This window comes from Narcine bancroftii, chromosome 4 (assembly GCF_036971445.1).
Source record: "Narcine bancroftii isolate sNarBan1 chromosome 4, sNarBan1.hap1, whole genome shotgun sequence".
Classification (NCBI taxonomy): Eukaryota; Metazoa; Chordata; class Chondrichthyes; order Torpediniformes; family Narcinidae; genus Narcine; species Narcine bancroftii.
In genome coordinates this window covers 287,345,633-287,363,546 of record NC_091472.1, presented here as the reverse complement: position 1 = coordinate 287,363,546, position 17,914 = coordinate 287,345,633, and the positions used below count along the sequence as shown (strand labels likewise).

Sequence of the window (17,914 nt, the reverse complement as noted above, 5' to 3'; positions counted from 1 at the left end):
TTATACCATGGATACCCATTTTAGAAGTGGCTCTATAATTTCACTCGTAACCCATGTACTCTAGTTCTTCTCTCACCTAACCTTAGTGGAAAAAGCCTACTTCCATTTACTCTATCTATACCCATTATAATTTTATACACCTCTCTCAAATCTTCCCTTTTTCTTCTACGCTCCAAGGAATGAAGTCCTAACCTGTTTAACATCTCCTTGTAACTCAATTCCTCAAGTCCTGGCAACATCCTTCTAAATCTTTTCTGTATTCTTTTAATCTTATTAATATTTTACCTGTAGTTAGTTGACCAAAATGGCACACAATATTCCAAATTTGTCTAATGCAACTTCACCATTACATCTTTACTCGATACTTTGACTTATGAAGGTCAACGTGCCATAAGCTCTCTTTCTCTCTTAGTTGAGGAAGATTTACTCAGGACAACATTCCTAGGGAATATGCTTTGGGAACATACCAGTGAAGGAGAAAGAGACAAGGACTTAAGTAAATGAATTGTAGTTGTATCTGCATTTATAGAATTAGAGGTTAATGGCAAGGAAATTAGTCTATTAGAGCATCAGTTTAAGAAACATCAGAAAGCTAAAGGAAAACAAAAGAACAAATGGAAGCAACAGTTGGAAAAGTCAAATTGAGACATCAATGTATAAATCCTTGTGGGAACAAGAGAAAAGTAAGGAGAAATTAACATGTTACATGTCAGTTTCAGATTTAAGCAGAAAAAGAAAATCGAGAGAAGCAAATCTCAGGTAAGAAACAAAGAAAATTAGAGGAAGAAAATGAAAAATTAGATATCACAGTACAACTCCGATTATCCATAATTGGATTATCCAAAATCCTCAGTTATCCGAAAAATTTTGAAGCAGAAATGACATCATTTCACCTCCAAAAATTTTTGGATAAATGTGGATATCCGAAACAATCAGAAATCCTCAGTCAGCTGAAAGTTTATTTGAGCCGAATTTTGGAAAAACCTCTGAGTAGAATTTCGAGTTTTTGGTGCTGGATTTATCTAATTTTATTCAGGTTGTTTTTTTTTTGTGAGAATTAAACATTATTTTATACTTAAAAAGCCTTCTCTTGTTATTTGTTTTGGTTTAAACACTGCTAGAAATGATTTGCTGTGGCTACTGGGGTGTTTTTAAAAAAATGACCAGTTACCTGAAAATATCGTTTATCCGAAATAGGCCCGGACCTGACCATTTTGGATAATTGGGGTTGTACTGTATATATGACGTTAGCATCTCCATAAGGCCAATCAGGTTGAAAGGGATTAGGGAAGCAATCATTCTAAATGCATTGGGAAATTGGAAAACAAGAACAGTATTCAGAGGGGATTCATTTGCACATATCTAGCAAAGGCTGAGGATGGAGAAGATGTAGGCTGGCCTTTAGCAATTGAAGAGGTAAGGAACTATGATCAGAATGAGAATTCTAAATGCATGTCAGTATCCTGCCTGCACCTATGCTAAAGGGCAAAGTGAAACAAATCAAACAGTACCGATGGCTTCTATGGAGAAAATTGGAACAGTCCAAGATGATCACATTGGGAATATACATTATGAGACCCCATCTTTCAGTCACACAAATAACAGAAATAACAAAAAACTGTAATTGAGCAACCGCAAAATCCATAATAGTAATTTACATTATTCACAAACAGCATAAGAGAGTACACCCTACAGCATTTCCATCCTGCTTGTGTAGACGGTATAGAACTCACACTTCAATGAAAAATACTCAAGTGAGATACTTTACTATGCTGCTTTCTGGTTTCTTCACTTTGCTGAACAGTGTCAGTGCAAATTTGCTTCAACAATATTCTTGGACGTGTCTAACACAAGGTTTTCATAATTTTCTTCTATTTTTCACCAATGTTTTGTGAAGGGATTACAATCTTTTTCCCATTTTGAGTGCCTAATTCTAGGTCTAGGTTAATTAGTCCAGATAATTGGATTAAATGACTAATGCCCAGTGGCACTGACCTCTACAATAATGAAATAAGTGCTTTGAGTGACTGGTAATGCAACACATCCAATTGCTCCTTCCAGCAACATTGGACCCATTCCAGATGGCCTACTGTCCAAACCATTCCACACATGTTGCAATAGCCTTGACCTTCCACTCCATCCTGACCCACCAAGAGAATGATGCTTTGTACACTAACTAGGCTGCTGTTCATCGACTTCAGATTGGTAGATAAATTGTCCTTGCTGGGACACACCACCATGCTCTGCACATCTTCACTGAAAGTCCAGAATTAGTCCCAGCGAGCAGCAAAATTCGAGTCCCATTGTGCTGAGTGCTGGTGCACCTCAGGGCTGTGTGTTCAGCTGGCTACTGCATACGCTGATTCACGACTGCACTGCCAGATTCAGTTCAAACAGAATCATCAACTTTACAGATGAATCAACAGTAGTTGGCTTCTTCGGTAACAACAATGAGTTGCATTTCAGAGGTTGAGAGGTTTGCTAAATGGTGTAAGAACAATGATCTGAGTTCCAACATGGACAAAAGTGATGACTGTGGACTTCAGGTGACAAAGATCAGCCACTCACCATTATATATCAAAGTTTCTGTCATGAAGATCACAAAGTTCTTTGGTGTGCATGTAATGGGCAACCTATCACCATCCCACAATACCTCCTCATTAGTCAGGGAGGCACAGCAGTACCTACACTTCCTAAGAAGGATGAGGAGGGCAAAGCTACTGGCCCCATTCTTGACAACGTTTTAAAGGAGCACAGTTGAGAGTGTCCTGTTTGGTGCAACATTATGCGGTACAGTAGCTGGAAAGCATCGGGTAAGGAACTATCATCAAAATGAGACTTATAAATGCATGTCAGTACCCCACCTATGCTGAAGGGTAAAGTGAAGCAAATGAAACAGTCCAAGATGATCAAAATGGGAATATACATTATGAGACCCAATTTTCAGTCACACAAATAACAGAAATAACAAAAAAAAACTGTAATTGAGCAACCGCAGTAATAAAAGGCTCCATCGGGCACAGAATCTTTGACCCACTACTATCGAGGAGGAGGCATAGATGCATGAAATTCAAGCCTGTTAGGCTGGGGGAAAGAATCTTCTCCCCGCACCCTGTCCAGTCTGTGAGATCAATGATCTGAAACCAACTAAATCATTTTAACATATTCATATCCATACTTATTTTAAATTATATCTTTATTTCTATATGTGATTATTATGCACTGGGTATTGTGCACATATGTTTGTGTACCATGGTCTGGAGAAACACTGTTTTGTCTGGTTCAATGTGTACTGTCAGATGATAATAAACTTGAATTTTTTACAAGCTCAGAGGACCCCAAAACCCAGCAGCAATAGAAATTTACCAAGACAAATGGTAACTTAAACAAAAATTGCTTTTAATTTTCTTTAAACATAAAAGCAGGATCAAACTTTAACTTGTTACTATCAACTTAACCCCCTTCTAATTCTAACTGCAAGTGTATGTAATATGTATATGTTCAAGAAATTTCTTTGCTTTAATAGTCCAATCGTTCACTTCTCCAAGTTCACCGGTATCAGGCAATTCTTATACTGTGCACAGAATTTAACATTTATGAATTTTCACCAGGGTCTGGTGCTTAAAGTTAAATGGTTACCACTCAGGAAGGTTCTTGTTGATTTCAGAGAGATATTTGTTGCTCACACAAATTGATTTCCTCTGATCAGTCACTTCAGTGTCTTGCCAAATAAACTTGCCCCTTCGTGGGTTTTCTAAATTATAACCTCTTCTTCCAGGTCACCACAGAGTTCCTCATTTCCCTTACATCACTCTAGTCAGCCATTTCCTCTTGTAAGGACTACAAGGGTTTTTCAATAGACTGAACTCAGAACTCACAACCCATCTTCAAAATGGGGTTTTCAACAAGCCTGTCAGCTTGTCATGTTGCAGCCTCCAAAGCTACTGTAGAACTCAGTTCTCTCTCTCTCTCTCTCTCTCTCTCTCTCTCTCTCTCTCTGGGAATAATCCTGTTTTCTTTCCTCTCTCTCCCTCTCTCTGCTTGAAAAAACCAGAACACCTCCCAAGGCTCCAAATCCAATCCTTGAAAGATTTTTTTTATCAGCACTTGAGCCCGGACTTTATCCATTTGCACCGGCTTTTGAAATTCCTTCCAAAGCAGTTCCATTGTCTTTTGTAAAGCCAACCAGAGCCTGAATATTGAGCTTCAGCAAAGCTCTTGCATTTTAAAAGAGTTTGTAAAACTGCCCTACACTAATCCCCCCCAAATCTATCTTTTAAAAACATATTTATATATAATATAAAATATAATATAACCTGTCACAAACTCAATATGTAGATAACCTACTATTACTGGTTTCATACTGAGGAGTTACTAGCATTGAGGGGAAAGTTCAAAAATGAACAGAAACATTGAGATGTTATTGCTATGTTACCTCTTCCCTTTGTTTAGTTGAGATTAGATTCATTATCAAAAGCAGCACCACTTTTTGTGTTACTTAAAAAAAATGCTTCTTGCTTTAGACCTATATATGGATGATTGTTGATCTTGAATGCGATTTGGCTACTGCCCCTGCACTCGTCCACCTAATCTTCATCAACCTTCATCCTGACTTCTCCAACTGCTGCTTCCATTGTTCATTTCTTCCCCGTTAGCTTCCTGATCCTTAGCCAATGGTTGCTTCAATTGACCAATTTCCTCCTCTTTAACCTCTAATTGTAATAATGCACAAGTAACAGCAATTCATTTACCTACGTCCTTGGTTCCTTTACCCTCTCTGGCATGCTCTCTCAGAATACTGCCCTCAACTGAAGTTTTTACAGATTTGAGCCACTTTTTATTGAGATAATTCTGAAAAACTATCAACCATAATCTCATTGTTGGCTGATCAGAGGTTATAGAGACACTTCTAAAGATGGATGTTCATGGGAAACCAACTTTTGTGCAAATATAAACAATTAGATGGGCAGTTCAACTCAAGATGAGCCCATCCAGGGATGCCAAATGAGCAACAATTACAAAAGACCTCTGGCCTCTGAGTTGAACTCATTTCCTACATCGGACGCCAGCCTCTTTCATCTGGAGCAGGTCATATCTGATTACAATTAATGGGTTTTAAAGATTGTGAAGCTTGCCAAAAGAATTAAGTACAGGTGTGCACTGCTTTCTTTAAAAACTTTATTTATTTGTTCAAAGTACAGAGAAGTAACATATATAACAATAAACCATAAACATGAACATTATATTTTATATATATATAAAAGAAAGAAAAAAAAAGAACCCCCTTCAGCCAACCCTCCTAAGGAGAACCATAAAGAAAAGAAAAAAAATTAAGAAAAAATTAAGTATACATATTAAAATCTAATCCACATAAATCAAACTGTAAATATTCTGAATATGGCAACCACTTATTAACAAAAAAAGTATAGTTATCACGTGAAACATATGTAATTCTTTCCATTATTAAACAATATTTCATCTCATTATGCCATCTATTAATATCAATCATGTTCGTATCTTTCCACATACTAGCAATACATTTTTTCACTACACATAAAGCTAAATATACAAAAGCAAGTTGAAATTTATCTAATCCCAAAGCATTCAAAGGTTGCAAACTACCCAATAAAAATACTGTTGGATCTAAAGGTATTTTAATCTTATACAGGTATTCTAGAAAGAATTGAATTTTCTTCCAAAAAGATTGTATATACATGACCAAACCGCATGAAAAAAAGTTCCAACAGAGTTACCACATCTAAAACACAAATCTGATTCATGAAAACCATACTTTTTTAATTTTTCAGGTGTTAAATATAATTGATGTAAAAAATTATAATTAATCATTGCATAGCGTGCATTTATCAATCTAGTTACACTATCATAACAAATATCTAACCAGTCATCCTCGGAAAAATTAAAACCGATATCCACTTCCCATTTACCTTTGGATTTATCCCAACCCTTTTTATCCATACCATCCTGTAATATTTGATACATAAATGAAATATAGCCCTTCTCTGGTACCTTCATAAGAAAGGTCTCAAATTTAGTCATTGCAGGTAAAAGCATATATCTACCAAACAGATGTTTTACCAAAGATCGAATTTGATAATAAAGAAACAAAGAATTCTTATCAATACCATAACTGTCCCTCATCTGGTCAAAAGATAAAAATTTACCTTCTTTAAAACAATCTCCCAAAAATTTCCACACCTTTAAATCTCCAATATAATAAACTTCGATTATTTATTGAAAAAGGAATAAGCTGATTATTATACAATGGAGTCAAAGCCAACAATTCACTCCTAGAACCTATCATTTTCTTTTTCTTTGTCCATAACTTCATTAAATGTTTTAATATAGGCACATTATATTGCAGCAACAAATTTACATTCCATCTAAACAAAAATTGATGTATTTCAAATTCAGAAATATTTGCCATCTCAATTTTGGCCCAACTAGGAGGCCGTTCCAAATCCATCAATGAACTAATAAATTTAAGTTGGGCTGCTTCATAATAATTTTGAAAATGTGGTAAACGTAGTCCCCATAATTCATATTTCCAAGTTAATTTATTCAAGGCTACTCTTGAAAATTTACCTCTCCATAAAAACTCCCTAACCATTTTATTCAAATCTCAAAAAAAAATATTATCAAGTAAATACGGAATAGATTGAAATAAATATTGCATACGTGGAAACATATTCATCTTAATTGTATTTAATCTACCCAATAAGTTAATAGGTAAATCTTTCCATTTAATCAAATCAGTTTTAATTTATATAAAGATTGATAATTAACATCCAAAATTATACCCAAATACTTAATTTGATCCGTCCATTTCAAATTAAGAATATTCTTATAAGCTGAATAATCTCCTTCACTCATCGGTAATATTTTGCTTTTTTCCCCAATTAACTTTATATCCAGAAAGACGTCCATATTGCATCAGACACTCCTTCAAATATAAAAGTGATTGAGCTGGAATTGTTAGATGCACCAAAACATCATCAGCAAATAAATTAATTTTATACTCCTCATCAAAAACTTTCATACCTTGTATCTGTGTATTTTGTCTTATCAACTGTGCCAAAGGTTCGATCACTAACGCAAACAAAGCTGGTGATAAAGGACAACCTTGATGAGTAGATCGGGTCAATTTAAACGGTTCCAAAATCAAACCATTCGTCAGTACTCTAGCTACCGGTTTATTATATAAAGTCTTAATCCAACCAATAAAAAAAGGACCAAACTTGAATTTCTCCAGAGCTTTAAACAGAAAATTCCACTCAACTCTATCAAACGTTTTTTTGGCATCTAAAGATATCACCATTGGATGGTCTGAAGATTATTAATCAAACTAATCAGATGTAAAATATTATCTGAGGCATATCTATTCTTTATGAAACCTGTCTGATCCATATGAATCAGCTTAGGTAAAAATTTAGCCAATCTATTCACTAAAATTTTAGCTATAATTTTATAATCTGCATTTAAGAACGAAATCAGTCTATATGAGGATACTTTCAAAGGATCTCTATCTTTCTTTGGAATTACTGTAATTAAAGCACTAGAACAAGACTCAGGCAATTCATAATGTTCTCCAATCTGGCGTAATACATCTCCAAACACTGTAGAGAAGTCATCATAAAATTTTATATAAAATTCGACCGAAAATCCATCATCACCAGGCGATTTACCGTTCGGCATTTCCATCACAGCCATTTTAATTTCCGAGTCAGTAAATGGTGCTTCCAACTCCTGTATATCTACATCCTCTAATGTCAGTAAATTCAACTGTGATTTTAAAAAATCAATCGATCCATTTTCTTGTTTTCTATCAGATGTATATAACTTTTTATAAAATGAACAAAATTCATCATTAATCTCACGAGGTTTATAATTGATATGCGAATTCCATCTAACAGCGTTAATAGTCCTCGAAACCTGTTCTTTCTTTAATTGCCATGCCAATACCTTATGTGCGTTCTCTCCCCATTCATAATATCATTGTTTAGTCCTATTAATCATACATTCAAATTGATAAGATTGTAGAGTATTATATTCCAGTTTCAACCTAGATAATTCTATTTTCTGATCTTCTGTAGCATCTTTCTGGAATTCCTTTTCTAACTCACCAATCCGTTTCTCTAATTCAAGACTCTGATTTAATCGATTCTTTTTTATTTTAGAAGTATAACTAATTATTTGTCCACTCAAATAAGCTTTCATAGCATCCCATAATACAAACGTACTTTGAACAGAATTAGAATTTAAAAAAAAATTAATTTGTTTTTTCAAAAAATCAATAAATCTCGTACTTTTTAATAACATTGTATTAAACCTCCAATGATCGGCCACCTGAATTTTCTCAGAGGTTGCATATGTAAAGTATAACAAAGAATTATCTGAAATCACCCTACTTTTATATTCCACTTGTTGTATTTTCCCCTGTAAATGTGCCGATACTAAAAAAAAGTCAATCCTTGAAAACGATTCATTTCTAGTTGAATAAAAGGAAAAATCCTTCTCTGTCGGATTAAGACATCTCCAAATATCCACTAAATTAAGATCTTTCATCAACGCTTGAACCTGAACTGCCGTTTTAGATTTCTTAACTTTCTTCGGAAATTTATCTAATAAAGGTTCCAAAACACAATTAAAATCACCACCAACTAAAACATTATTATTAGCCTGACCCAAATATAAAAATGCATCAGAAATAAATGTTTTATCATCTACATTTGGGGCATAAATATTAAGTAAAGTCCAAAATTCACTAAAAATCTTACAATTCAATTGAAGAATACATCCTGCCTTTTCCTCCATTGATTGTAATTCAAAAGATAAATTCTTATGTATCAAAATTGCTACACCTTTAGCCCTGGAATTAAATGAAGAAGAATATTCATGCCCTACCCAGTCCCTCTTCAATTTCATACTTTCTTTGACATTCAGATGTGTTTCTTGTAAAAAAGCAACATCAATTTTCATTTTCTTAATATACGCCAAAATGCGCTTACGCTTAATCGGACTGTTTAAACCTCGAACATTAAAAGTAGCAAACCTCAACTTTGACATATCTACTAATATTACTAAGAACTAATAATATCATTATATAAAAACTCAAATCAACACAAATAGGCCCTCCAATAGGAGAAAAAAACCCACAAATTAAAGACTAAATAAAATAAAAATAAAAAATAAAAAAGATAAAGAAAAATTAATTAAAAAAAAAAGAAAAAGAAAAAACCTCCCCCCCCCAAAAAAAAACTAGCAAAAGGTAATAATCCCTAAACAAAACTTGGGTGTGGATTACCCACCAGTGGCTGATGACTAATAGAACTTAGAGCAAATCTCTCCCTCCCCAGATGAACAAAGAGTAACATCAAAATATCATAATGACATAAAAAATAAAGTAACAATAAGAAAGTTCTTCTATTCATCCAAGAGATTCCAAACTTGGAGACCCCATTTTCAGAGAAGTTGGACTCTTTCCATTCCCATTTCTCCCATTTCCAGAACAACCAGGTTTTTCTTTAGGAGACAATGGTGGACTACATCTTTGTCCTCTTGCATCTGGCAATGAATCAGCAAAAATTATTGCTTCACGATCATTCTCAAAAAACCGAGATTGAAAGTCTCCATAGAACACCTTCAACACTGCCAGATAGCGAAAAGTAGAGTTATAGCCTTTACGCCACAAAACTTCTTTAACTGGGTTAAATCGACACCGACGCTGAATAACCTCTTGACTCAAATCTGGATTAAAAAAAACTCTACAATTCTGAATCAATAACGGAGCCTGTCGTTGTCTCACATTTTCCTCTGCTAGACAAAGTATTGCTTCTCTGTCCAAATAATTCAAACATTGAATTATCACAGGTCTTGGTGATTGACCAGGTAGAGGTGTTCTTCTTAAAGGTCTATGAGCTCTTTCCAATACCAAGCCTCCAGAGAAAAATTCTTGCCCCAATACTTGTGGGATCCATTCTTTAAATAAATGAAGAGGATTTTGTCCTTCCATACCTTCAATTTTAACATTATTCCTTCTACTTTGATTCTCCAAATAGTCTATTTTCCTCTCTAACTCCTCACGTTCACGCAATTCTGTAACGGATTTTTCAACCTTCAACACTTTTTCGGTATTAGAAGCCACTTGCTGTGTACATTCCAAAAAAGCAAACTGAATTTTTAAAAAAAGCTTCACAAGATGCTTCCACACATGCTTTAACTGTATTAAATTCTGACCTTGTACTAACATTCATTTGAGCCAGCTCTTGCATTATAGGCTAAATGACAGCATTTAACTGATTATATTGTTGCTCAGAAAAGCTCAGCCCTGCTTTCTCTGACGTAGTGGCAGAACAAGGTAACTGCAGCTCCTGCTGCATCTCAACAACAGGCAGTTTAACGGTTCTACTGCGGGTCTGGACTCTCAGCAACGCCACCCCGACTTCTTCAGGGGGTCGACGCTGGTCTCCCCCCACAACTCGCTGTTGTTTCAAAAGCTCACGGATAAGATCGAGCTCTTCAGATTGGAACATTGCCTGAGTCGTTTCAAACAATGGAGTCGTCTTCCTGTGTGCTCCCTCCATTAAAGTCGGCAGGCTGTCAGAATTGGGATCCACTTCGTGGGCACATGCACCTTCCTCCTGGGAATGGGTAATTCCAGCGATGTCCTTCTCTTGGTGAGTAGTAGTCTTTTTTTTTCAGCTCCCACAGACAATCTTTGTGGTTTAGGCACTGAAGAAATTAAACCTGAGGCTGTAGCAAGCTGTTTAGGCCCTAAATCAACACTCCGAAAATCTAATTTCTTCTGCACTTGAGGTTTAATTTTTTTTAATATTAATGGCCATAACAGTTCCTTAATACTTTAGACTAAAATTTAAAAAGTTTAAACTTGAAAACAAAGGGTTAAAAACAGGTACTTAAAAGTTCGGCCAGAGAGGTCGAGATTACATGTCTAGACTCTACGCCATCTTGCCACGCCCCCCAGGTGTGCACTGCTTAATGTCTGCGCTATGTTCTGTGAAATTGGGCGTTATGTGATGTGGACATTGTGCGAACACCATATTTTATACTTAGCGAAGCTATATGGGATACTGCAGTGTACCTATAAACTTTTTATTTGTCAGTAGGGATCAGTGTGGGGACTGACACGGGGTTGAGGAGAGAGCGGGGCAGTGGGATCAGTGTGGGGTTTGACACATGGCTGTGGAGAGAGAGTGGGGCAGTGGATTCAGTGTGGGGACCGACATGGGGCTATGAGGAAAGAATGGGACAGTGGGATCAGTTTGAGTATACAATGTACAATTTCCTATAGCTAGCAATCACTTTTTATAAATTGCTGTGGACTTACTCATGGTAACTGAATAATTATGAGACCGCAGACATATATGTGGTCAGAAGTTACCCAATCGGACATTAAGCAGTGCCTACCTGTAATCAAGTTCAATTTATTGTCATCTGATTGCATAAGTACAACTGGACAAAACAGCATTCGTTCCTTGGGCAAAACACAACCAGACATAACACACATACAAACAAACAATACATATTGTTTTGTAAATATGAGCGTTTCGGATGGTTAGTGCGAGCAGTTCCTTTGGTTGTTCAGCATTCTTATTGCCCTTGGGAAGAAGATGTTTCTCAGCCAGGTGGTGCTGGCTCTGATACTCAAGTATTTCTTAATGGGAGCAGCTGAAAGATGCTGTGTACAGAGTGGAAGGAGTCCGCGATGATTTTACACGCCCTCTTCAAACAATCCCAGTAGATCACATTGATGGGGGGGAGGGGGGGTTTGGTGAGAGTGGGAGGGGGGAATGAGAGACGAAGGGGTGAGGAGTGAGAATCCAGTGATCCTCTCCGTTGTTCTTATGGTCCTGTGAATTGACCTCTGATACATTTCTCTGCAGTAGGCCACACTGTGAAGCAGCTAGGCAAGTCACTCCTGACAGAGCTCCTATAGAAGTTGACATGATAGTGGTGGGTAGTTAAAGGGTTAATTAATTTCTGAGTAAACAGTTTGTATTATGTATTGTACTAATAAAAGAAATATAGTTAAAAGGCAAAGTCATTGTCTTATGTGATTTGGGAGTCCACTATGTTGAATTGGCATTTTAATTGACAATGGGACAATGCTCAGGTATGGTGTTAACTTAGCAAGGATGACGTTGTGTGTGGCAATGCTAATGGACAAGCAAGCAGTATTCTGGACTATTAATCCAATGACATGATGGCTGTGGAATTTAAATTGAAGTGATTAAGTAAGTCAAGAACTTAAAAGAGTGAGAAAAAAAGTCAAGGCCACAGAGTTACAGAAACATGGCTGGTGACCCATTGGGTCTGCAGTGACCAACAACCACTCATTTACAAAAGTCTCACACCATTCTAATTTACTATTCTCTCAAGATTACCATCAATTCCTCCCAGATTTGACCATTCACATACCTGTTAGGGACAATTTTAAGTAGGCAGTTCATCTACCAACACAGATCTCTTTGGGATGAGGGAAGAAACCAGTGCACCCGAAGGAAATCCACATGGTCTGGGAGATTCCACACAGAAAATACCTGACGTCAGGATTGAATCTGCGTCTCTGGTGCTTTGAGGCAGCAGGTCTACCATCTCTGCCACTAAGATGTCCAAATGTGGCCATAAAACTGTTGTAAAAACACACCTGCTTCACTAATCTCCTTTGGAGAAGGAAATCTGTCATTGTTATCTGGTCAGATTGAATTGTGACTGCAGAACAACCAATGTGGCTGAATCTTAAACGTTAGCTAGGTTCAAGGATAACAATCGATGTCGAATACATGCTGCTATTGTTGGTGACATCCACATCACATGAACACAAGGACAGGTTAATGCAGGATGGTGTCACAACACCATCATTGAATGGGATTGATCCAAGATGATCCCACAGATTAAGTATTGAAATCCAAACTGTTCATCCACTCTAAAATCTCTGCGCATCTGCTGCAAGATTATTCACCAAGAAATTAGCTTTGGAAGCAAAATGTATACAAATATTTAACAGTGGATTTTCTAACAACTTTATGTTTCAAAGGTACTTTTCCTCTAACTTCTTCACGTAAAAATAATGAGAGCATCAAAATACGATAAAATAATGCATTTTATTAGATTCATTCAGCAGTAGATTTTCTTCAGTGACAGGTTTATTTTTAAAAAATCAACATACAATCATCTTCCACTCTAATTAGGAGTCAGCCATTAAAATTAACATACACATGATTCTACAATTTCTTATGACATAAAATTTATAAAATTATATTAAGTACAATCAATAGTGAGTGGATATGCAGGCCTTCAGCCAATAAATTTAGGTAGCTTGTCTAGGCCATTTATAGGACAATGACAGTTGGAACTGTACGTCAGTGTGAAGTAAAGATGGACAGTGATCCCAATGATTGCTAAAAGTCTGAAGGATAGGATTGCACATCATATCTGCGTTCAATCATTTTAGAATTGTTCATGCGAGGTATATATTCAGTGTAATCTGTATCAGCAGTTATTTACATATTCCCTCTCTTCTATTAGTTTTTTTTAAAACTATCGGTGTACGTAACTGTAATTAAAAGAAACCCTGAAATCTTGTTCTTTTGTAAAGAGGTCAGATTAATTAATGATTTAAGAGGCTTTTATGCTTAGGCTAACACGTTTGCTCATATTCATGAGTAATTGAGAATAAACCAATTTCTTTTCCATAGATGCTCTCCTCGCTCCTATTTTACATCCCCCCAAGCTTATACTGTAGCAAGAATAAGCATAATGAACCCCATTCTGAAATTCTGTTTTCTGGATTTCAGTCGGAGAGTTCATTGCATAGACCTTATTGCAATCCATGTTTAATGCAAGTAAGCAGGAACAAATTTTTACTCGGGAGTTTTGCTGCCACAAAAACTTTCTGGTGTCATCTGATTAAAAAGGAGTTAGGGTTCCATTTAAGACTACCTTGGTGACAATATTCACCAGACTGATACCCGGGATGAGGAAAGGTTCATGGGCTAGATTTGTTTGAAGTATACAAGATCTTGAGGGGTCTTGACAAGGTGGATGTGGAGACGATCTTTCTTCTTGCGGAGGGATCTAGAATTAAAGATCACCGTTTAACAACTGTGAGTTGCACATTTAAGGCAGGGTTGAAGTGATTTTTTGGGGGGGGGGTTCTTAAGAGTAAAGAGTCCTTTAACCCTCTTCCTCAAAGAGTAGTGGAAGCATGTTTTAACTTTTTTAAAGATTCTTGATAAACAAAGATTAGGAAGGATTATCAGGAATGAAGATTTGAGGTTACAACCAGAACAGTGTTGAGCTTGAGTTTCTGACTGAATCATTCCAAACTCATCTTCATTCTTTTTTGAAAAAAGGAGATTGCACTCAGAGCAGGTTCCTCACTGAATACCCTCAGTTACTTTTCCTAAACCTTTTAAGCCCTACCATGAGCACTTCAACAGTCTGCTAAATTATAACTAATAAAAGAAAACTTGAATTTGATATATTTGAGAAGGTGAATTTAGAAAGTTATCAGCATAAAACAACGTTGCAACTGAAAGTATTTATCAATGTTTTATTGCTAATCCTGAACATTTTTTTTATAAATGGCTTTTTTGATGATGTGAATCTAGATTACACTTTGAAGTTTCTATAACCAACAGTTTTTTTATACTGATTTTGACAAGAAACTAATACAAGTTTCACCATATTTAATATTTTTAAAAAAATCCAGTGTACACATTTTATTTATTGTAGGCATTTAGCTTTTTTAAAAAATTGCTTCATGCAGCAAGATCAGTAGTTTTCACATTCTGTCTCTTCCAGAAATCAGTGGAAGTACAATCAATCTTCACATTTCCACATAATAATCAGCCTTATCCATGGCAAAATTATTGACATAATCTCTTAAAAATTTACAAATATACACATATTTATAACATTACATATATCATACTTATACACATCCAGTGCAAATATATAAAGAACCTCTGAATTAAAAATGCCTTCAGAGACCAAAAGAAAACCCAAAAGATAAAAGTTGGCATATAATGTGACTGAAAGGAAAGAAAAAGACAGATTGCTTCTTAAAACAGCTATAGGTTCAAAACTAATTATTTAATGGGTTTCTTGTACCCAAATATTTCTGATATCCAAATATTCTGGCTGTGTATAAAAATATAATGTATGATAGGAAACACTGTCCTCTGACTCCATTTAGGTACTGAATTATGCAACTGAATCTTCTTTGACAAGAGCAGCTGTATCTTTGCAAGTATTCTCTGTTGGACTGAATGTTAAAGGCTCATCTTGTTTTGAATGCGACTTACTTGGAGGCAATTCAAAAGTTGGAGAAGCAGCAGCGGCTTCTCCAATTGGATTATTTGCCTGTTGTTCTTTTTGGCTCTAGGAAGAAGATAGACACCCATCTGTTAAAATCTCAAAAGACAAAATCTGTTAAGCATCCTGTGCTAAGCAACCACTCCACTTATTGGCAAACTGCATACTACATCAAGTAAACAGCAATACAGACCTGACAATTCCAGTAGTTTCTTGAACAATGGTATCAACATGATTGCTTTGTAACATCGATGTTGGGGAGCTAACCAAAGGAACTCATGTAGTTCATAGACAAAATCAGTGTTTCTAACTTACTGTCTTGTTTATCTCATATTCATTAAGGTTTTATTGGTCATCTTTCGGTTCAAAGATGACACGTTGTTGTGCAGTTCATCTGTGGACATGAAGGTGACTTTGCAGTCACAGTCTGGAAGTGCAGACTCTACGTCTTTTGTAATAACTACAGCTTCTGCTTTGTGACGTTGTTCAGTTTCCCATCAGTTTTTGACAGCACCTGTCTTCAAAACTGGTGTAGGCTTCATAGCACAGGGCTCGTCAATGGTATCTGAGAGCAGCCGCAGCTTCTAGTTCTCTTGGCTGGATGCCACAATAGCGTAGGGTTTCCTTCACTGCATCTTTATAGTGTTTGCGTGGATGACCTTGAGGTCTCCTTCAGTTCACTATTGAGCAACTGATGAGGCATATGGTGGTCATCCATTCTGATGATGTATCCCACCCATTGCATCTGGGCTCTGATAATCAGGAACTCAATGCTGGTGGACTTCAAGTGAACCAAGATTTCCAGGTTGGAGACATGGTCATGACAATGGATACCAAGGATTGTGCTCGTGGTCCATTTGTTTGATGTGATATCAGTACAGAGTCCAGCTCTCACATCTATATAGGAAAGAAGGGATGACCACAGCTCTGTAGACTTTAAGCTTTGTGGGGATGCAGACGTTGTGTTGATTGAGCACTCTGGTACATAGCCTCCCCAGAGCCTGGCATCAAGGTACTGCACTTGCTAAACTACTAGACTGATGGTTGAGGTTCTAGACCACTACAAATCATTAAGTTCTTGTATTGTAAGACTACTTCCCTTGATACCATTTCACAGATCAGATTTGCAGAGTATTATTGCTGCATCTGTGAGATACAGGCAGAAGACTGTAATACTAAATTCCTCCATAAGAGGGAAACATTGGGTCTTTACTTGCAAATATCCTACCAGACACTGTGTGAAGTAAGTAGTATACTGTACATACTCGTCTAAACATCAATCTCATGTAAAAGTTGACTCCCTATTTTTGGCCAAAAAATACAGAATTGTCCATATGCCTTGTGTAAAAGTCGACTCTAGTCTCGCAGGCCAGAGCTCCAATTCCTCGGTTGCGAACTCATGGCTCGGCCCCGACCGCCTACAGGCCAGAGCTCCCAATGCCTCAGTCGCGAACTCTCATCTTGGTCCCGACCTCCTCTGTGGTAGGACACATGTTTTGATGTGCAGACACTATTATTACTTTAATTCATTGTGTTTTTGTTCTTTATTTGTTTAGAAATCATTTGGACCTGCTGCTGATGTGGTATTTTTAATTTTTAGTGTGAATTTCAGCCCCACAGAAGTAGTATCCATGTAATAGTCGACCCCATAAATTTAACATTTAAAAAATGGTCTACAAAATTCAACTTTTACATGAGAATATAGTATATATGGCAATACAGAAAAGTGAAGAAAATATTTTTGCTATCATTTTAAACTATAGTTGAATTATTGTGTGCAGTTCTGCTCACTATGGGAAGTTCATGACTTCAGAAAAGATTCACAAAGATGTTGCCTGAACTGGAAGGTTTCAGTTAGAGGGAGGGTTGGATAAGAAGGGATTGTTGCCCCTGGATCAAAGGAAGCCAAGGAGGTGAGCTTATAGATATTCATAAAACTATGAGGGGCACCGACATATAGTTATAGACTTTTTCCCAGGGTAGTAGAGTCTAAAACTAGAGGGCGTAGGGCTCAGGTGAGTGAGAGAGAACATTTAAAGAAGATCTGGGATCAAGTTCTTCCATACAGGGGGTGGTAGATATATAGAACAAGCTGCCAGAAGAGGTGGCCAAGGTGGATACAATTATAATGTGTAAAAATAAAAATATTTGGATAGGTACATAGATAGAAAGGGTTTAGAGGAACATTGGGTATATACAGTCAAATAAAATTAGCTGAGGTAGGCATCTTGGTCATCATGGATGCGATTTTCCCATTTCTTTGCTGTAGAACACCATGAATTATATACACCAAAAATAAATGTTCAGACACCCCTATTCAATGTTCAATTTTGAAACACCAAAGGTCACTAAATTGACTAATTAGTTTCTCTCTTTTTTTACAATCAGTTGATACATTAAAAAAATATATATATACATGTGTGTGTGTGTGTGTGTATATATATATCTATATATATATAGATATATACGTGTGTGTGTGTGTGTGTGTGTGTGTGTGTGTGTGTGTTTGTGTGTGTGTGTATATATATATATATTTATATATGTATGTATAAAAAAA

The 17,914-nt window shown here is 36.3% G+C and overlaps 1 protein-coding gene across 1 annotated transcript in view; it reads right to left on the bottom strand.

The window, feature by feature from the left end:
* Nucleotides 1-13,123: 13,123 nt before the first annotated feature.
* The window catches only part of lrp2a (low density lipoprotein receptor-related protein 2a), a 246,552-nt gene continuing 241,761 nt past the window's right edge, over nucleotides 13,124-17,914 (bottom strand). The window contains exon 79 of the mRNA XM_069936227.1: nucleotides 13,124-15,423. Within this exon, the coding sequence (XP_069792328.1) occupies nucleotides 15,247-15,423 (177 nt within the window). The 3' untranslated portion in view covers nucleotides 13,124-15,246. The remainder of the gene's footprint in view (nucleotides 15,424-17,914) is intronic.